The sequence below is a fragment of the Mastigoproctus giganteus genome, chromosome 12 (assembly GCF_048544385.1).
Source record: "Mastigoproctus giganteus isolate SK-2022 chromosome 12, ASM4854438v1, whole genome shotgun sequence".
In the NCBI taxonomy this organism is placed as follows: domain Eukaryota; kingdom Metazoa; phylum Arthropoda; class Arachnida; order Uropygi; family Thelyphonidae; genus Mastigoproctus; species Mastigoproctus giganteus.
In genome coordinates, this window is record NC_143586.1 from 163,702,239 (window position 1) to 163,724,636 (window position 22,398).

At 36.3% G+C, this 22,398-nt stretch overlaps 1 protein-coding gene across 3 annotated transcripts in view; it reads left to right on the plus strand.

Moving 5' to 3' along the window:
* The window catches only part of LOC150077559 (uncharacterized), a 536,301-nt gene that overhangs the window by 454,942 nt on the left and 58,961 nt on the right, over positions 1-22,398 (plus strand). For 2 of the 3 annotated variants that reach the window (XM_090386199.1, XM_090386200.1), the window contains exon 21: positions 3,923-4,015. The exons of the other annotated variant lie outside the window; for it this stretch is intronic. In XM_090386199.1, coding sequence (XP_090242325.1) covers positions 3,923-4,015 — 93 coding nt within the window. The remainder of the gene's footprint in view (positions 1-3,922; positions 4,016-22,398) is intronic. 3 annotated transcript variants of the gene reach the window in all.

Consider the following 22,398-nt stretch of genomic DNA (forward strand, 5'->3'; position numbering starts at 1 on the left):
TGACCTCTAGAAATGTGCTTTAGAAAAATACCATGAAGGTGATAATGACTAGCGAGTCAACAGCAGGGATTCACAAAAAGGAATGGAAATGTTGAAAATTTATGGGGTTTGCCTGTATGTTTCTTTTGGCAAAAGCATCTCAAAGTTTTGCTGTTTTGTTTTGTAATCATCACTATTTGCATGTTTGCTGGGACCTAATAAGTATTAATAGCAAAAGGCTTTTGAAACAAATAGATTTCATAGTGTATATAATTCTTAGTTTAACATATTGAAAAAATCAGTATTCATTTTAGTTCTAAATGATAGTAACAAACTTGTTTATTGGCCATTCAACTGATTTGATGAAAGATTCCTTGGCAGCTTTGTAAGAAGAAAGAAAGCAGTTCACATTTAGTTCATCGATGTGACTGTGCAGGAATTTCAATCTCACTTCTGGGGCTTTAACATCAGAAAATATGTCAGGTAGTATTTCTCTCCCCCCTTGAAATATTAGTTAAGCCCATTTAAGATAACTTTTGTGTCCACTATAAAGGCCAGATGTAAGATTCAGTTATCATGTGATAACCATTCTACTGGTATACCTTTTTCTGTCATGAAAATGTCTATTTTGAATTTTAATTGAAAAAAATACACCCCTGATCACCCATATCACTATTGAATAATAGACAGCACCATACACTGCTTTAGAATTTTGCAGCCTGGTGTCTCATAATTAATGATGTAAAATATTAGAGCCAACTTTTGTAACTTCCTCACAGAGTCTCCCTACTCCCCAGTCTTCAATACACTGTTGTTTTTCACCACCGACTTTTCCCAGCTCATTTCCAAACAAGCAAGTGTTTCCATAAATTACAGAGAGAACTCCTTGCTGGTCAAAGGTACATTTGAAACTGTGCAAACCAGTTAATTCTTCATGTACTATTAAGGCAGCACCCATATCAGGGATGACTGTCAACAACTGCACAGTATCTGTAGTGTCAGTACTTTTGTCCATATATTATTATTATTATCTGTTTATTTCACAAAAAATTATGTGAAACAGCAAAGTGCCAGGAGGGTGTTAATTACATAGAAGGGTACGAGATACTACAAGCAATGGATTACATATACTGAGCACGTAGTCTCATCTATAAATATTATATATACATTTATACATATATACATATATTTAAACATAAATAATTCTTCATATATATTATGCAATTATACATTTTCAAGCCAGTAATTCCATATATAAATTATATGTTTACACAGTTGCTAAAGAGGGCATGTTTCCAGTCAATAGCTTACCAAATATTACTTTAGTCACAACTCAATGTTGTCACATTACAGCTGATTCGTATTTTGGTAGGTCTCTTTCCGGTACATTGCATCCTCACAGAGTTTTTCTGCATCTATCTGCAGAGAGTTAAATATTTTTACTGTATTTGATGGGAAGAATCTTTGTAGACTACTAAGATTGTTGAGGATTGAATGAAGTGGTACATTTATCCCTCCACAATGTCTAAGTGTGGCACATGGTTTGGCTAGAATATTATCTAGGGCTTGCACATCCAATCTGCCTGTGAGCATTTGTGCAAGAGTGTGTATATTCCTGTTGATTGTCTGCTGCGTCCAGAGTGTCATGCTGAGGTTTGACTAGAGGATGAACCTTGAGGTAGTAAAAGGGTAGCCAGCAACTCTGTTAAGCCATCTCAAGAGCCAGTACCCCATTCCAAGGAGAGTTATAATGTGAATCAGAAGGATATACTTTAAAAATGTACTTGGTCGTCAGATGAGGGTCCCTAATTCCTACAAGTTCCTCTCTAGTAGCCCATAACACAGCATATATTTTTGACTTCATGTGAGCAAAGTGTTGAGCAAACATGAGACTGTTGTCCCACTTAAGGTCCAGGTTAAAGTGCACTTTTGCCACACTAGACCCATTCACAAAGATTAAGATGTCATTTTTCTTCTGCTTGTTAATTACGGTCATTTGAACAGACTTCTGTAAATTAATACAGAGCCCAGTGCAGTCCAGATAGCTCTCAAATTCTTGTATTTTGCTAATCGCCATCTGACAAATACCTTCTACTGATTCGTAGTCTTTGGACATGATGAAGAATTTCACATCATCAGCATATGTTATAAAATTGCAGTTCTGAGCAAGAAATGGCTTCATTGCAGCCGCAAAAAGGGTAGCCAAAATAACTCCTCCCTGTGGCACTCCTCGAGAGATAGCAAAGCAAGGTTGTAGTTTTTGATGCTTAATGGTCAGTTTTCTTTATTCGAGCAGACTGCTTATTATAGTTAACAACTTTCCTCTTTTATTTTAATGAACACTGGAATTGAGATGTTGTCGTAGACTGCAGAAATATCCAAAAGAATAATAACCATTTGCTTTTTCTCATTTAGTGCTTTCCGTATGCGAAAAATGGTTTCCAGTAAGTTTGTTATCGTCAATCTCCCTGAAATGACCGAGTATAAATGTCGTGGTCTATGGCAGAAGTAGTGTTGATTGTTGGTAGGAAGCAATGCTTTTTCAAATACCTTTGATGTGCATAGCAATCAAATGATTTTTTTATCCTCAGCTTAAATTTTACAAAATAAATTTACTTGTAATTCTTCTGTAAGTCTTTCAAAAATGTGTTTCTTTCTTTCCTGGCCATACTTTTTCATTAACTGGTAGCATACATTATTTTATGAATTGAGAAAGAGAGAGAGAGACAGTGAAAAAAAAAAAATTTCTTTTTTTAGTCTCTATGAAAAAAACAAAAAAAAAACTTTTTTTTTTCTATTGTCTTAGCTGCCACACGGCTAGTACCCACAACTCCCTGATTTATTTCAAATGCATAATTTCTTGACTACATTTTGTTGACCTCTCAAAGAGTTTTTAAGAAGCGATGATTTTACAAAAGTGTTTGCCTTTATGTTAACTCATATTATTCTTTCATAACAGAAACAATTGTTTAGCAATTTTTTACAAGCAGGTTTACTTTTATTTTTAGTAAAGAATTATTTGCTAGTCCAGTCTTTAATGTCCAATCTTCATGAAAAATTTGTTTCCTTGATGTCATGAACCAGAAAGTACAAAAACTTTACAAATACACAAAAAACCACTTTCTTGCAGTTAAATACCACTTCCAAACACAGAATTATACTGGCTGATTATTTTTTCAAAGGTCCTGTTCACTTACAAAAGCCTGTGAACAGTACCTGTATTTTACTGGAACAGAATTTTTTTTTTATTTTTCTACACCTGATTAAAGCATTCTGCCTCAGTGTTGTACTCATTTTAATTATTAAAGTCTTTGGGTTTACTTTGACTTATTGCCCTCTTCTCTCTCTCTCTCTCTCACACACACCGAACATATATAAACATTTCCGTCTTCATTTCACTCAATCACCAGTTTGATTAAAGATTATAGTATGCCAAACGCATCTTTCTCTTGTTTTTCTGTTTGTTAGTTATATTTTGATAAGCCCTATTTTTGGTTTATCAAAATTCATAGATGGGCACAGTAGTTATCTTTCCAATCGAACACTTTGTGGGCCGCACAAAAAGGACCTATCTGCCACTACGGTACCTGGTTGCCAACCCTTAGAGTAAGCCTTTGCTGCTTCTTGTTTTTTTCTTTCTCCTCCATTTTTTTTCTTTTCTTTTTTTTTTTTTCTTTGTTTTTTGTCTTAAAGTGGAAAATGCAATTACTTAAATATTTAATAAAAGCATAGATAATATATGCTAGAACTTTTATACACCTGTTACATAATCATATATTTTGAAAAGGCATGGCATGGTTTGAGTTAATTTATATTTTCTTTTGTTCGTTTTTTTTTTTTTTTTTCCTTTTTTTTTTTTTTCTTTTTTTTTTAACACTGTAAATGAGAATTCTCTGTAATATGCTTGTTTTGCTAATTTAATTCTTCTGTTTGTTTCTTTTAGTTTCCAGTTGTAATACTGAAAAATCCAGGTTTGGGTTTCTCAATTGAAGGAGGCATAGGTTCTCCAAAAAATCCTAATAAGCCTCATGATACCGTAAGTGTTAATAAATTTTAAAATGACAAAGGGAGGTCATTAATTTTTGTGTGCTAGCACACACACATACATACACATACCATTTATTGACTCTTTGCTTTTCATGAGTAACATCACTGAGCATGACAAGACAACTAATGACACACTTTAATCAAGTCAGTGTCGTGTTACTTAACTTGACTGTAATTAGAAAAAGAAATTAACCCAATTTTGATGGTTTATATGGTTTTCTATAGCTTCAAGATGTTGAATTTCTAATAAATTAGTGGTTTATGTTTTGCTTATGATGAAGTTGATCCTTTGTGCTTTAGAAGTTCAAGATTGAATCCTAATTAATGAATATTTTTGTTATTCTGAGAGTAGGCTACTACTAAATTTGAATATATACAAAGACTATATTTTAGTAGTTGCTTCTTTTTTTGACATCATTGGTTCATTGATATTATACTGCAGCTTGAAGTAGTGAAATATTATTCTTTAAACAAAAGAACTAAAATGACATGAAAATTTATTAAGATCAAAATAAAATTATATCTTGATTTATAATATGTATATCCATGTTGTTGTTTCATCTTGTTTTGAAATAAAGTTCTAAAGAAATGACTGCTAGGAAGAACAAAAACAGAAATTTCTGTTTTCTTAACAGTCAAATACGAAATATAAGCTGAAATGTTGGAATCGTAGGGTGGTTGCAGAACAGGAAACAGAGGTTTCTGATTAATAGTTACCCTTTGGATTGGTGTAGCATGAGAAGTGGGGGCCCAATAAAGATTGGAGAGTGATTAATGATCAGCACCAAGCAGTGACTTGAACAGACTTCAAGTACTTTTAGAAAAATGGCAACTATGTTTTAATGCAGTAAAAGGAAAAGACACACTTAGGGAGAAGCAACTCTAAAATAGCTTGCATATTGGTGAGTTTGAAAAAGTTGAGAAGAAAGAGATTTAAGAGTTACGATACAATCGGACATGAGGTTTTCTGAACTGTATAGACAGATGGCAAAGAGAGCATATGGTGATGTATTGATGATTATCACACATTTGCTTGTAGAGATGGGAGATCATCATCCATTGTATGGAGACCGTACCTAAAAAAATAAAAAGACATCAAGGTTCCCAAGACCAGCAGCCCAATTGGTGAGAAGGGCCTAAAGAGCACCTGCATGAGGAAGGACAATAGCTGGGTTAACAAACTTAGGATGTTATTACTTTTTTGCAGTAAAAGTCAGTGGCTAGTAATAAATACTAAATTAGCATCACTTAAATCTCACACTTTCATTAGCACCTGCTTTCTGTTAACTGTCCATATCATCTTGTTAGAATTTATAGGAGCTGTAAATATAGGTATTGGCCTTTTACTTAAATTTCATTTTAGAATCACATCTGGTATTACTGGATTGGAAATATTTCTGAGAAAAATATCTTTTAGCAAAGGGTGTATCCTAGGGATGGAAATTTGACCCTTCCAGTATTCCAAAAGTGCATTCTGATTTGCTTTACTTCTGCATTATTGGACAGAAAAATTTTAATATGCTTTCATCCCTCACTACTCCAAACATAAGGCACCCACTCTTTTATCAGTTTACAATTTAATCAAAAGTATTTCTGCTCATTTTACATTATACAGCAGTATAAAAAGATTCCATAATTATTTGTGTCAAGTAATTATGTCTTGAAGAATGGAAGAACTGACATAGCATACAAGATGACTGCCACATATACTTGAGACCCTAAAACCAAAAAGCACAGCAATAAGAGATAAAGATGGAAAACTACTGATAAGAAGTAGAGACATAGGATGGAAAGAGTACTTGGGAGACCTCTATGATGGGAATCAAATAAGTGAGGAAGCCTTGGAGGCTGAACACAAAGTAAAACAGGATATCTTGGGGCCAAACTTAATAGAATTGGAATATAGAAAAGCTCTAAATGAGATCCGCAATGGAAAAAGCAGTAGGTACAGATAAAATTCCAGCTTAATAGCTAAAAAAAAGCAGGAGACAAGAAAAGGAAAGAAATGTTTAGTATCATAAAAGCAGTCTATTAAGAAGGAAAAGATGAGGATGACGAAAAATAGGACAGTTTTTAAACAAAGGTCAATTTGGTTTTCGAAATAGACGAGGAACACGAGAAGCCATTTTAGCACTACTCACAATAGTAGACTGAAGAATAAACATCAACAAAGCCACACACATAGCTTTTATTGAACTTGAAAAAGCACAGTGTTCTCTGGGAGAAGCTTTTCAGAGTCATGCAGAAGGCCCATGTCGATTGGAGGGATCAACTAGCCATTAAAAAATTATATGAAAAAAATTGAATTTTCAAAATAATCAAGCAATAGCCAAGATAAGAAAGAGAGTTAGGCAGGGGCGTGCATTATCACCATTACTATTTAACTTATACATGGAGGATGGTTTAGAGAAAGTGAAATGTAAAACTAAAGGAATAAGCATAGGAGGAGATAAGGTACAATTCATACCATTTGCAGATGATATAGCTGCATAGCAAAAAATGAAGAAGATTTGAAAAACATAATAGAAGCAATGGAAGAAGGTTTCTTAGATTACAGGTTCAAAATTAACACAAAAATGACAAAAATAATTGTTGCTGGAAAAGAGAATCAAAGAAAAACAGACAGGGTAGAAATAGATAACAAGAAAATTGAACAAGTAAAGTTCATTTGTATATCTGGGAAGCAAAATACAAGAGGATGGCAAAAGCCATTCAGAAATAAAAAGAAAAAGAATTGCAATACCGAAAAAAGCACTTAGTAGGGAAAAAAAAAATCACTTATTGCAAGCAAGATAAACAATGAAAAGAGGAAGATATTTGTGAAAACTTAGATATGGAGTATACTGCTGTATGGGTGTGAAACATGGTCAATAACAGGAACAAACTGGAGGAAAAACATCTCAAATCAAAACATTTGAGATGTTTTGCTGGAGAACCTTGATGAAAATAAACTGAAGAGACAAAAACGATGAATGAAGAGGTCCTCAGAGCAGCTGAGGAACGAAGAACAATCAAGAAAATCATAATAAAGAAGAAGATGCGGTTCCTAGGGCATCTCTGGAGACACGATTAGAGAGTAAACATACTAGAAGGACAGCTTGAAGGGAAAAGAAGGAGCAGACGACCAAGAATCACAGCACTTAATAATGTGCTCCGACTCTTAAGACTGAACCACAGTGAGGCCAGACAAAATGCCCAAATCCGGGATGAATAGAAAAAAAATATCTCTATCAGTGACAGAGCTAGGCCCTTAGAATGATAATGATTGATTAAGGGAGGGGGGGGAGAGAGAGAGAGAGGCTAAAAATGTTTCAAGATAAAAAGATTTAAATGCTACTATTCAATGGCATGATATTTTCCTAATGTAAATAGGCAACTAGATGGCATGTGCTGTCCTGTCCATTATTCATTGGATCTTTACTAGTGTGTAGAATGATGTCATTATCCCTCCATACAAGATAATCATTAGATTCAGGTCTAGAGATCACACCTAAAACAAGAGACAGAACTTGGAGATAAAACCTCAAGGAATAGCAGTGGACTGGATCCTGTAAAGTTCAACTGTGGATAGCAAGTTGTCAAATATGTGATAAATTGCTTCCCATTGTGGCAGAGGTAGTGATCATGGCTATGTTCAAAACATAATTTTGATTGGTTAACTTTAGGGAATGGGAATATTATAAATATTCTGTTTTATTTTATTTATTATTTAATTTATTTGTCTAGATCATAGATATAGCTTAGCTTAATTTTCAGCACTCACCTTATAGTAATCCACTTAGTTGGTTGAAAGTTTCACCACGTGCATAGTAGTTATGAGATTCTAGTAACTTAAAGAAATTATAAATTTAAAAATTACTAAATTATGAACTTTATAAATTTGCCTAAGAAAGGAAAGTGCACCTTCCATTCTATGGTTGTCTAATTAAAATAAATTAAAGTGAGATAAAAAGCTAATAGCTGCACACGAGCGACTTTCGAAACCGTCTTCAGTTAGCTATAGTGGGAAGGGAAGTGCACGATTGTGTTATATACAGGTTAAATTCCTGAAATGCATTTCAGTGCACGTGGAAACTTTATATGTGCTAAATTCCAAATAGGGGAGAAGTTGGTTGGAATCTTTTTGTTTAATATGTTGAACGATGTGTGGCGCTTAAACCATTCAATGACGAGTGCTTCGTTTTGAAGGATTTTATAACTGGAATTTAGTTTAACTACTGTAAAGCTGAATCGATGAGTGGGTTATGAGTATAAGATTGAACATGTGTTAGTTCTGTATCCGATAAATTAGATTTGAAGCTATTAAAATGGTAGTAGGCATGTGTGTTAGAAATTTTTGAAGTCCCAAATTTAGCTGTTGTACTACCAATGTAACATGCTTGACATCTAATCAAATATATAATGTTAATATAATCCTGTGTCACATATTCATATGTTGTCTTATGTGAATTAAATTTAGAAACTAATTTATTATAAGATGTAAATATTAACTTGATATCTGTATTCTTAAAAACCTGTTGAAGTCATACCTACGATCTAGTCATTACATTACAGCACATCAAGAAATCAAGAGTCATCTAGCATATTGTTGATGGTATGGAAGCACGATAAGGGGTTTGTGTATCTTTTTCACATGGTTATTAATGTTGTTAGGGTTATTAATACTATTATGGACTTTAGTAATTGTTTCTTTTATTAGTTGTAATGGGTATTTCCTGTCAATAAATTTTTTATTGAAGTATTGCAATTCTACAGATAGATCTGTGTGTGTTTGTGTGTGACTATATTTAATAGCATTATATATCTGATTATAAAGAACTGCTTTTTTGATGTATAGAGGATGGTGGGTGTGAGTAGTAATGTAAGAACTTACCTGTATGTGTGTTCTTTCTGTATATTTTGGTACCGAAAGATGTGCCGATTTTGTATATAGTGAGATTTAGAAAATTAATTTTATTATCAGTTTCTACTTCAAGGGTTAATTTGAGTTTCTCATGTGTTGTATTAAATGTGTTAAATAAAGTATCAATAGTGGCTTGTTGCCCATTAAAAGGACGTCGTCCGCATATCTCATATACAATTTAATCACCTGGGGAAAGGGTTGAAGTATTTTTTCTTCAATAGAAGCGAGGTAGATTTCAGATAAAGGGGCAGAGATATCGAAGCCCATAGGAAGGCCGACAATTTGTTCATAGATGTTATTTTCAAATTAAAACTGCTTGGCATTAAGTAACAGTTACCTGAGCTCAAAAATGTCATTAATGTTTAAGTCAGTACGTTTTGTCAAAGTGTCGTCTTTAATTAATAGTTCTTTAAGAGCCAGTAGCATGGTTTCGATGTGCACATTTGTATATAGGGAGACGACATCGAAGGATGCGAGAATATCGTTTTCAGATATGGTCATGGAATTTTTCTTCTATTGAAGAAAAAATACTTCAACCCTTTCCCCAGGTGATTAAATTGTATATGAGATACGCGGGGCTTAGAGGGGAACAGGTATCCTGTGTGTTATTTATCAGACACTCAGCCTAAAACACTGATGAATCCAATATCTCTCTATTACAGAAGATTTAGGAGAAGTCCGGTTGGCCTGCCTCCCTAAAATCCACTCATGCACACCTTCTCGATGGTAAGCCCTGTTATGTCACTTAGGTGGCAACGAACGTGTAGAGTGGTTCTCTTCAAGACGCCTGGTCAGCGTGAAGAGGAAAAGACCAAACCCTCCAGCATATGAGAACACAACAATACAAATGGCCCTCAGTCCCCAGCAGCTTTCACTCTCCCTCTTACGGCAGCGAGAGGATCAGAGTGGAAGCAGAGGGTGCTAAGAATCTCTGGGTACGACCAGGCTGCCATGCACGGAAACTGAACTTGGCCTGTTATAACATACAATCACTCATCAGTGAAGACAGGATATTAGAGCTGGAAAAGGAATTAGAAAATGTGAATTGGAGTATCATCAGTTTGGCTGAAACAAGAAGAAGAAATGAATCACTTATAAGTTTATCAAGTGGAAATCTGCTGTACACCAATGGAAACAGTGAAAGGAGTGAAGGTGGAGTTGGGTTTCTGGTCCATAAAGATTTTAAAAACAACATTTTGGAATTCAAAAGTACATCACCAAGGGTGTCAAGACTAATACTCAAGATTTCTAACAGGTACAAGCTAAAGATTATAATGATTTATGCACCAACATCGAGCCATGATGATGAAGAGGTTGAAGAAATGTACACAGAAATTGAGTCTTCTAGATGAGCAGAAAACCCACTACACTATTATTATGGGGGAATTCAATGCTAAGGTTGGAAAAAGGCAAAACAGCGCAGAAAGAGGAACTATAGGAAATTTTGGAATTGGTGAAAGAAATAAAAGAGGTGAAAGACTTGTGGAATTTGCAGAATCTCAAGGACTGTCAGTAATGAACACTTTTTTTCAAGAAAAGGGTGAACAGGAAGTGGACATGGAAGAGTCCAAATGGATTAACAACTAATGAAATCAACTTCATCCTCACTAACAGAAGATATATTGTGAATGATGTTACCGTCCTGAATAAGGTAAATGTTGCAAGTGATCACAGAATGGTAAGATGTACACTTGATATAAATGTAAGAAAGGAAAGGAAAAAACTGACTCGAGTAAATAATACAAAGGTCTTTGAGATAACAGAGGAGGAGAAAAAGCAGTATGTACTGGAACTTAAGAACAAGTTTGAGCTTCTGCAGACTGCTCAGGACCATGATATCGACGAGGAATATTACAACTTTCTGAAAGTGATAAAGCCCAAGAAACCTATAGGGAAACAGAAATCCAAAGAAGAAAAAATTAGTCGAGAAACACTTGTCGTGATGAACTGAAGACGACAAATGAAGAGCAAGAAAAACACTGACAGGGAGAAAATTGAGTATACTGAGTTATGCAAAGCCATTAGAAAGAGACTCAGAGAGGACATAAGAAGATTTAACACAAGAAAAGTAGAACAAGCATTAAGGGAAAACAAAGGATTTAAATCAGCAGCCATGAGCAGTAATACAGAAAGACAAATGGTACTGAAACTGAGGAATAGCGATGGTGTACTTATAAACAGCAGAGAAGGCATAATTCAAATAGCAGAAAACTACTATAGAGAATTATACAAGGAGCAGGGGAATGATGCCAGCAGTGGGGAAGATGGATTGCAAAGTAGCAACACATACGACATACCCGATATTCTTCCTGATGAGGTAGAACATGCATTGAAGAAAATGAAGAATCAGAAAGCCCCGGGGGAAGATGAAGTTACTGTAGAGTTGTTAAAATTGGGAGGAAGAGACATAACACAAAAACTGGCAAGGCTCTTCACAAAGTGCATTAGAAAAGGTATGATGCCTAAGCAGTGGAATAATGCAATCATAGTTTTGCTGCATAAGAAAGGAGATAAATCAGAAATTGGAAATTATAGACCAATTAGCTTGCTATCCCACATCTACAAGTTGTTCACAAGGGTCATTACTAACAGATTAGAAAGAATACTTGATGAGAATCAACCGAAAGAGCAAGCTGGCTTTAGGACAGGATTCTCAACTATGGATCACCTTCACGTAATATCACAGCTAATGGAGAAAGCAAATGAATATAAAACACCATTATGCCTGGCATTTGTGGATTATGAAAAGGCATTTGACTCCATACAGCATAAGGCAATGTTTTGGACACTGGAAAGACAAGGCATATATACTCCATATATTATGATTTTGAAGAAAATATATGAGAGTGCTACCTCCTTTATTAGACTAGACAAAGACAGTAGGAAATTTAAAATCGAGAAAGGAGTTCGACAAGGAGACACAATATCTCCGAAGCTGTTTACTGCTGCCCTTGAGGAAGCTTTCAGAAGATTAGACTGGTCGCAGAAAGGAGTGAATGTGAATGGAGAGTACCTAAACCATTTACAATTTGCAGATGACATTGTGGTCATAAGCCACGACCCCAAAGAATTAGAGGAAAATGTTAATCAGTTATGCTCAGTTAGTAAGGATTTTGGACTAAAGATGAATATGGCTAAAACAAAAGTAATGATGAACAAGTATGCCACGGAAAGGGAAATAATGATTGAAGGAGCAGTAATTGAAAAGGTGGAGTCATATACTTATCTGGGACAAGTTATTAGCTGGAAGTCAAGAGAAGAATAAATTTTGGATGGATAGCATTCAGGAAATATAGTCACATACTGAGGAGCAATATTCGAATTTGTCTGAAACGTAAAATAATGAACCAATGTATACTCCCCACCATGACTCATGGAAATGAAACTTGGGCACTCACCAAAAGAATGGAAGAGAAGCTGAGAACTACACAGCAAAGAATGGAACGAATTATATTGGGAATCAGACTGTTAGATAAGAAGAGAAACACATGGATTAGGCAGCAAACTCAAGTAAAGGACATCTTATCAAAACTAATGAACTAAAATGGTCTTGGGCAGGACACAGCTCAAAGACATGATGACAGATGGACTAAGAAAATAACAGAATGGTACCCAAGAGGAGCTAAAAGAAAACCTGGAAGACAATAAAGGAGATGGATAGATGAAATTCATGAGTTTGTGGGTAATAAATGTATGGCCATTGTACAAAACAGAAGGAACTGGAAAGTTGCTGGAGAGGCCTTCATCCTGCAGTGGATTGAAAATGGCTGATGATGATGACTTGGGAAAAAAAAAAAACTTGTAAAGCAGGTACTACCTGTATAACAAATACTTAGCGAGCAGATAAAATATATTTATTAAAGTAAATAAAATATACTGAGATAAATTACTAATATAATAAATCTTTTCAGTATTTTACCAATTACCTATTTAAAAGCAATATGCACTAAAAAAAGGTCACAAAACTACCAGTAGCTTTTGTCACTAATTTTTACCTTCATCAGCCTGACCATTTAGATGCTAGAGTTTACATACGTATGTTTGTATGGTTCCTAAAATAACATAAGACACTTATAGAATGCAAGTGACATGCTTTCAAGGAACCAGCACCGTCACGCAGCTTAACTGAATCATGTAAGTTATCAGGAACACACACAAAGTAACAGCTTGTTAGAACTGATCATCGCTGGTTGTGTTGATCTGCCTGCTTACTGGAATTTATTTTAGCTTACTGATTGGAGGAATAAATGGGCAATACAGATGCACAGAAATGAAATTTTCTTGGTTTGTGCAAGCCTTTTCTCTGGTAGCATTTGCTGTTAGTTCATGTTTTTGTTAATCAGCAATCAGCCTTTTTTTAAAATGTTTTTCAGAGCTGTCAACCCTATTTATATGTGTACATACACTCAACTCAATTTGTACATACATACTGGGACAGTTTCAAGTAATGCAAGTTCCAGAACTAACAACAAACATACTGTAAATCATACTGTAAATCAAATGAAGTAGGCCATGATGTATCACAGTCACCTTATCAAATAAATGTATGGGTACTTTGTCCCCATTTCTCAAAATGTTTAGAAAATGCAGCAGGTTCACCTAAAATGGTAAAACAATTAATTGGTGAAACTTTTAGCATTAGTAGAGGCATTTGATGCAAGAAAGCATGCTTATGCCGCATCAGCCAAAAAAAATAAATAAATAAAACAAAATAAATAAATAAATTTAAAAATAGCCACTTCCACTTCACCCCTCTGTTCTTTCAAAATACCTGTCCAGCTGAGCCTTAAACTTATTTAGGCTGTCAACTTCCACTACAAGGGATGGAAGTCTATTCCACCAACCAACCACCCACTGGCTAAAGGCAAATTTCCTCACGTCTATCCTACATCTCTGTCTTTTCTCAATTTGAATTTATGCCCTCTCAGGTGATTATTCTGAGCAAGAGGAAGAATCCCATCAGCATTGAGCATGCTCAAACCATTCAAGGCTTTATATACCTCTATCAGATCACCTCGCCGGTGCCTAGTCTCCAGACACTGTAATTTGTAAAACTTAAGCCTTTCTTCATAAGAGCACCCCTTTGTTCCATTCACTAATCTTGTTGCCCTTCTCTGTACTCGTTCCAGCATCTCTACATCCTTCTTGAAATGATGCCTCCAGACCTGTATACAGTACTCTAGGTGTGGTCTGACCATTGTCTTATACAAGGGAGTAATCACCTCCTTATCCCTGCTAGAAAAATTCCTATATATCATCGACAATACACCATGAACTACTCTTGCAGCCCGTCTGCACTGCTCAGAAAACTTCATATCTGCCTACACAACCACCCCCAGGTCCCTACCACTGTCAGTGTAGTACCACAGAGTTGATACGTTGCTCTGGGGTTGCTGTTTCCCATATGTAGTACTTTACATTTGTCAATGTTAAACTTCATTAGCCACCTCTCAGCCCATCTGCTCAACCTTTCCAGATCCTGTTGCAGTAGCATAGTGTCAGTAGTGTCCTTGACAACCCTGCCAACCTTCGTATCGTCTGCAAACTTGGACATTAAGCTTGATATACCATCATCAATATCATTTATAAATACAGAAAACAATAATGGACCCAATACTGAACCCTGAGAGACTCCACTAATAACATTAGTCCACGATGAGCAGTGTCCATTGATTGCCACTCTCTGTCTTCTCCCCCTCAACCACCCCTTTATCCATAGCAGCAATTTGCCTCCAATGCCACACTGCTCCAATTTGTGCAGCAGTCTTCCATGTGCAACAGTATCAGAACCCTTTCTAAGATCCAAGTATATAATATCAAAGTTATTCCCTGCATCCAGTTCTTTTGTGACTGCATCATAGTGTCCAATCAAATTGGTCAGGCAAGACTTCCCCTTTACAAAACCATGCTATGTCTGAGCTATAACTGAAGTCTTGTCTAGATGATCCTGCAGTGCTTCTTTAACCAGTGCCTCCATTAATTTTCCAGGAACAGAAGTTAAACTAACAGGTCTATAATTACGTGTGTTGCCCTTTGATCCTCCTTTGTGAATTGGGGTCACATTTGCACATCTCCAGTCCATGGGTACTTCCCCTGAGTCCAAGGAAGCTCTCATAATTATGGCTAAGGGTTTGCTTACTTCCTTTGCTGCCTCCTTTAATATAACTGGATAGATCCCATCCACCCCAGGTGCCTTTCTTGTATTTATCTTCAACAATTTCTCCTCCACTTTACTCTCAGTTATTACAAGATTCTCTAGCTTACTGCCAGAGTTGAATACACCTCTGGCATTCTCCTCGCTGAATAACTCCTCATGTGTGAATGTCGATGCAAAATATTCATTCAGTTTGTTAGCTACCTGAGCAGGATAATCAACAGTTGACCCATCGATATCAAGTGGACCAATCTGATTCATCCCTTCCTTCTAGAGTTTACATAAGTAAAGAACTCTTTGCTGTTTTTCTTTGCATCCCTTGCCAAAGATTTCTCGTAATCTGCCTTCGCCTGCCTGACCTCCTTTGTAACTTGGTTACAGATCAACTTGTATCTATCATAGGCTTCTGTGTCATGTGTTAATTTGTATGTATCCCATGCATTTTTCTTCTCTGCCATACGTCTCATTAGTTCATCTGACATCCACTTAGGCCTAAACCTTGAACAATATTTCTTAGTTGGTATGTAAAGCCTAGTAGCTTCCAAGATAAGTTCTTTGAATGCTTCCCATTTTGAATTTGCTGTTGGTTACATCATCAGTTGGTCCCACTGTATAGAATTTAAATACTGTCTCAGTCCATCGTAGTCGCCTTTACGAAAGCAATAACCCTTCCCTTTACCCCTAATGGTAGTTACCTCTTTGAGTAAATCCCACTTCAGCACACTGTGATCACTGCCACCTAGTGGTTCATTTACCTGCAGATTCTTAATGCATGAAGAATCACTGCTGATAATCAAATCAAGAGTATTACTCCCTCTAGTTGCCTCCCGAACATGCTGATGTAGAAAGCAATCATCCAATAAATCCACAAAAGCCTTGCTAGTGTGTGAGTGACCAGCCCCCAAATTCCAGTCAATATCTGGGAAATTAAAATCCCCCATTATAAGACTCTCTGATTTACTGGCCCACTCTATTTCCCTGTACAGTTTCTTATTATACTTATCAGAGTAATTAGGCCTATAGCACACTCCTACTCTCAATTTTGATCTCCCAATGCTTATGTCACACCAAACTGACTCAACACTGCACTGTCCAGTAATGTCGACTGGCTTCACTTCCTTGGATTTTATGTATTTCTTAATTAATAGCATAACCCCTCCTCCCTTCCTACCCTGTCTATCCTTTCTGTAGACATTGTACTCCCCAAATTCCAGTTCTGCATTCCTTATATCTGTGTGACACCACGTCTCTGAAATCCCAACAATATCTGCCTTTGATGTTTTCAGCAATACCTGAAATTTATTTATAAACTCCTAGCATTGGTGTACAAGCAAGTATACATGCACCTGTTCTTTTTCTTAGCTACCTTAGCTACTTTTGATTAGTGGATCCATGAATCTAAAGCATTTTGAGACTCTGCTAAAACTTTCAACCTCATTCAATGCTAAATACCTCTGAAGGGATAATTGCAGAGTGGGCTTGAATGTCACAGACTATGAACTGGTCCAAGAGTTAAAATATGAAAAAGTTATGCAAGCAAGGCAAATTGTGATTATAAAAGATGGTGAACTTCTTCTCCCATGGAATATCATCCTTATGTTTCTTATACCAAATTTACCTTCTAGTATTAAAGCTATCTCAACTGTAGTGTAAGACTGTGTTCCTAACCAATCAGATGTTATAAAGGCCAGAAATTTAGTCACTTGAACAGTCTTTCGAGGGGGGGGGGTGCGTTATGCCCACCATTTGTCCAAAAACCATTTACAGACTGTGACATTGAAACCTGCACTGTCAGGCCATCATCCAAAAAATACAAAATAGCATTAGCATTAGTAGAGGCACATGATGCAAGAAAACAAGCTTATGTAGCATCAGCCAAAGGAAAAAAATTTCACACATCCATTCCCTGTAAACATTTGTCGAGTTCCTCCTTGAATTTATTTAAGCTATCAACTTCCACAACGACAGATGGAAGTTTCTTCCAGCAATCAACTGCCTGCTGGCTAAAGGCAAATTTCTGCACGTCTATTCTATAACTGTCTTTCCTCGATTTGAATTTATGCCCCGTCAGGTTCGTAATCTGAGCAAGAGGAAGAATCCCATCAGAATTGAGCCTGCTCAACCCTTTCAAGGCCTTATACACCTCAGTCAGATCACGTCACAGGTGCCTAGTCTCCAGACACTGCAATTTACAGAACTTAAGCCTTTCTTGATAAGACTACCCTTCATTCCCCTGACCAGTATTGTTGCCCTGCTCTGTACTCAGTCAAGCAACTCTATATCCCTCCTAAAATGAGGCCTCCAGACCTCTACATAGTACTTAAGACCTGACCTGACCATGCCTTATACATAGGGATAATCACCTCCTTTTCTCTACTAGCAAAATACCCCATGACCTGCTCTGGCAACCTGTCTGCACTGCTCAGAACACTTCTTATCTGATTACACAATTACTCCCGGGTCTTTCATTTTCAGCCACCCTAAGTGTAGTACAGAGTTGCTACATTACTCTGGGGTTACTTCTATCCATATGCAGTACTTTGAATTTATCAATGTTAAATTTCAGTTGCCACTTCTCAGCTCTTCTGCCCATCCTTTCTAGATATTACCATTACTGTCATTAACAACCCTGCAAACTTCTACATTAAGCCTAATATACCTTCATCAGTATCATTGATAAATATACAAAACAACAGTGGGTCCAGCGCTGAATCCTGGGGAACTCCACTAATAACATTAGTCTCGAAGAGCAGCATCCAGTCACTACCACTTGTCTGTCTTCTTCCACTCAACCACCATTTTATCCATTGTAGCAACTTTCCCTTAATACAATACTGCTCCAATTTGTACAGTAGTCTTCCCTGCGCAACAGTGTCAAAAGCATTCCTGAAATCTAAGTACAGCCACTCCCCAACTAACATAAGGGTTGCGTTCTGTGGAACTCTGCATAAGTCAGAATTTCACTAAATGCTTATGCAGCACTCGTAAATTTAATTGAATTTGATTGAAGCAAAAAATAAATGTTCGATGAACATGTAAATAGAATTATTTATTCAATTTTTTTATCTCGTGCGCAGGAAAAATTAAAAAAATTTCAAAATTATAAAATTACAAAAAGAGAAAGGAGACAGTCATAATGTCAGCAAGTTTTAACTTTCGAGCATCATTGCCAGAATTAACTCTCCAGCTGATAAGCACACCGCTTCAGAAATTGAGGGTTGTGGAGATTTAGGAGGGGTTTTTTCCAACACATCACAAAATTTCTCTGCAGCTGCAGAATCAGCACTGGTGACTTCACTGCATACTTTAATGTTTTGGAAACCAGCACGATGCTTGAACTCGTTAAACCGCCTGTTGCTTGCCATGTACCTGGCTTGGAGTTTGCTGTACTTATCCTTAATATCTTCATAAATACTTCTTGCTTTTGCTTGAATGGCCATTGGACTCAGGGGCACTTGCTTCTGAATCTGATTTTCTATCCATATTATTAATAGCTTTTCCATCTTCGATATAGTACCTCAACACTGTTTTATGATCACTGTTGATCTTAAATGCGTTGATCCTTTAACGTGTTCTTTTATACGTGCGCTGTCCCTTAAAATAGTATTTACTGTTGAAGCAGCAAGATCTAATTTCGTGCAGTAGATGGCACTTTGTTCCTGCTTTGTACTTCTTAATTAATCATCTTCATTTCTAAATAAATTTTGTTTCGTTTCCTAGCACTGCAGCACTTGTACTTTCCATTGGTCCCTTTCCCTTCACCATTGTAATAAGAAAATAGGAATGAAGAGAAATTCTGAAAACTTATGCTTTTTATATGATTGAAGATTTCAGTGAAGGGGAACTCATTTCACCATAATACTGTAAAGTAAAAACCCACAGATTCTGGTTATCGGTATTATCGCAAATGCAATAAGATCGAGTGTACTACCCGTTTATAATAGATTACGCTAACAGAAAATCCCAATAAACCAAAAAGTGCAAATTGTTTTTATTATTTTATGGTAGTAATCTCGAGAAATGTGTTTTAAAAAAATATCACAAAGCTGATCAAAATTGATTCTTATAATGGAACATATGATAACGATGAAAGTGTAGTGCAATTTCCATTATAAAAATAACCTTTTAGAGAGTTATATAGCGAAAATTTCAACTTCCAAGGTCTTGGAACGAATTACCAAAAAAAATGTGTTATTGGGTTCACATTACGATATTTTTATAATACCTCCATTTATTCCTGTGGGATGCAAAATACGTTTCCACAATTTTTTTTAAGTTTGCACCGGCCAGCAAAAACTTATGTGAAGTCGAATTTCCATAAAGTCAAGTATTACATAAGCTGGGGAGTGGCTGTATATAATTATCAAAATCAGTCCACGGATGCTCTCATAATTATGGCTAAGGGTTTGGTTACTACCTTTGCCACCTCCTTTAATATAACTGGATGGATCCCATCCACCCCGAGTGCCTTTCTTATGTTTAACTTCAACAATTATTCCTCCACTTTCTCTCAGTTATTAGAAAATCATTAAGTACTCTGTTACAGTTTGATAAACTTCTGGCATTCTCCTCCCTTAATAACTCCTTGTGTGTGAATGTATATGCAAAATACTCATTCAGATTGTCAGCAATCTGAGCAAGATCATCAACACTCAAGCCATCAATATCAAGTGGACCGATCTGATTCATCCCCTTCCTTCTGGAGTTTATATAACTAAAGTTCTTGCTGTTTTGCTTAGCATCCTTTGCCAAAGATGTCTCGTAATCTGCCCTCTCTTGCCTAACCTCCTTTGTGACCGGTGCCTCCGTAGCCACGTGGGAAGGAGCAGCAGTGCATAGCACACGCTCTTGATTAGACCGGGGTTCGAGCCCGTCACTACCAAATACGGAGGATGCGGAAAGGTCAGGGAATGACCACCGCATATTCCCGGAGCAATATGGCCTTGGTTGCTAATGCTCCTAAAAACCAAATAACAAAATCCTTTGTGACTTGATTACAGACTAGCTTATATATACCATAGGCTTCTGTGTCGCCTGATAATTTATATGCATCCCATGCATTTTTCTTCTCTGCCGCAAATCTCATTAGTTCATCTGACATCCATTTAGGCCTAAACGTTGAACAGTATTTCTTAATCGGTATGAAATGCCTAGTATCTTCCACGATTACTTCCTTGAATGCTTACCCATTTAGAATTTGCTGTTGGTAACATCATCAGTTGGTTCCACTGTGCAGAATTTAAAAACTGTCTGAGACCACTGTAGTTATCTCTGCGAAAGCAAAAACCTTTCCGTTTACCCCTGATGGTAATTACGTCTTTAAGTAAATCCCACACCAGTACACTGTGATCACTACCACCTATTGGATCTTTTATCTGCAAATAGAGCAGAAAGCCACCTATCAGAAGGCAAAGAAGCAAATTATGCCCACTACACTAAATTGTAACTATGCAGAAACAATAAAGAAACACCAATCAGCAGTGGCATAAATGATTGTGTCAATTCCATCAATAATATCTATTACAGATTGGGCTGAGCCAGTTCTCTCATCCTCACAGCATGCAATAGATTGTACTAACAACATAACAATTGCAGTTCCACCAAATGCATCCCATACTTAAGCAGAAGCCCTAAAAACTAAAATCTGTACCAGTGAAGAATATAGCCAAATTTAATGAACAGAGATATAGATGACAAACCAACCTGAACCAACCAATCTTGAACTTTTGTGCAGAATATGATGTTGACACTTGAAGCCCTACTTTTCCAAAAAAAAGGAAAAGGTAAACTTGGGTGCATATAAACAGTCTGAATCAAACCCAACTGCCAAAATCAAATAATGGATTGCATCATACAGTAGAATTGTAGAGACCTACTTAGCAATATTGATGATCTAATCAAGCGGTATAGTCTGGCAAGCATTATGCCTACAAGAATTACACTAAAGCTAATTGCCACAACACTGCTGCAGGAGGTGTGACCATGCTTGTGAACTCAAGAATTCCCACTAAGTACGTTTCACTGCACATATCATTAGAAACTGTACTAATACATATCTACGTAGGTTTATGTTAATAGTAGTTTAATTTACCTATCACCAAATAAAGAAAATATACTTCTTATACAGATTCCTCCTCCCTTTTTTTTTTTTTTTTTTTTTTTTTTTTTTAGGGAAATTTAATGCACACCATCCACTCTGGGACTTCCACCATACAAATAGACAAGGAAAGACTTATTGAGATACTACTTGATAGACCTAATCTAACATTGCTAAGTACTGGTGCTGTTAATATACATTTATCCACTCCACTGAAACAACTACAGCTATAGACCGTACAGTCTGCTCTCCAACACTGTTTCCACACATGTGGTGGTAAACTGTAGGCAACCCACTAAAAAGCAGCCATTATCTATTAATTTGTGAAATTCAAACTCAAAGACAGAAACCCACTTAAAATGGAAATTTTCCAAGGCTAATTAAAATTGATTCTCTTCAAGCGTCTTCAATGATTGTATTATGATGAGTACAGAACACACATTATGGTGCAGATTCTAATTGCTGCAGCCAGTGCCACACCCAAAGTCTCTACTGGTCCTTGTAAATATGCTAATTGGTATTGGGGTTATGTGTGCCAACTTTCCAAAAAGAAAAGAGAAAAACAGTGTGGAACCTGTTTCATAAGCATCCGACAACTGAGCCCTTATCAGTTTCAAAACACTTGAAACAAAGAAATGGTTTATAGGCTAAAAAGGAGATTCTTGGATTCCTCTGATATACAAAGGATATGAATAGCAGAATAATCAGGTACAAAACAAACAAACAAAAAAATGCATAGCAGATTTCCACCAAATCCTCTCCAATTCTTAGATAGAATGAGCAAGGTACAGTAGAAATAACCAATGCTCGGACAGAAAATTTTGCATAAATCAGATACATCTGCGTATAAATTATCTTTTCAGCAGGATAAAAGAATGCTTAGCAATGCAAATTAAATTTCAGCACAAGACTATCATTTCTTTACAATGTTGGAGCTACAGAATGCTCTAAACAAATCAACAAATGAGGCATTGGGTCCATCAGGACCCAGGACCCGATGCCTCATTTGTTTGATTTGTTTTAGAACACCAAGAAAAACAGCCCCTAAAGTTGTTTCTGGATTGAATCTTCTCCAAAAGCTACTATCCTAACTCATTGTGTCATTCAAGAGTGCTAACTTCTTAGCAGAAGATAGATGAATCGACACAACTATAGACTTATATCCATAACTAGCTGATTGGGGAAGCATTAGAAAAGATGATCCACAGTAGATTGGTA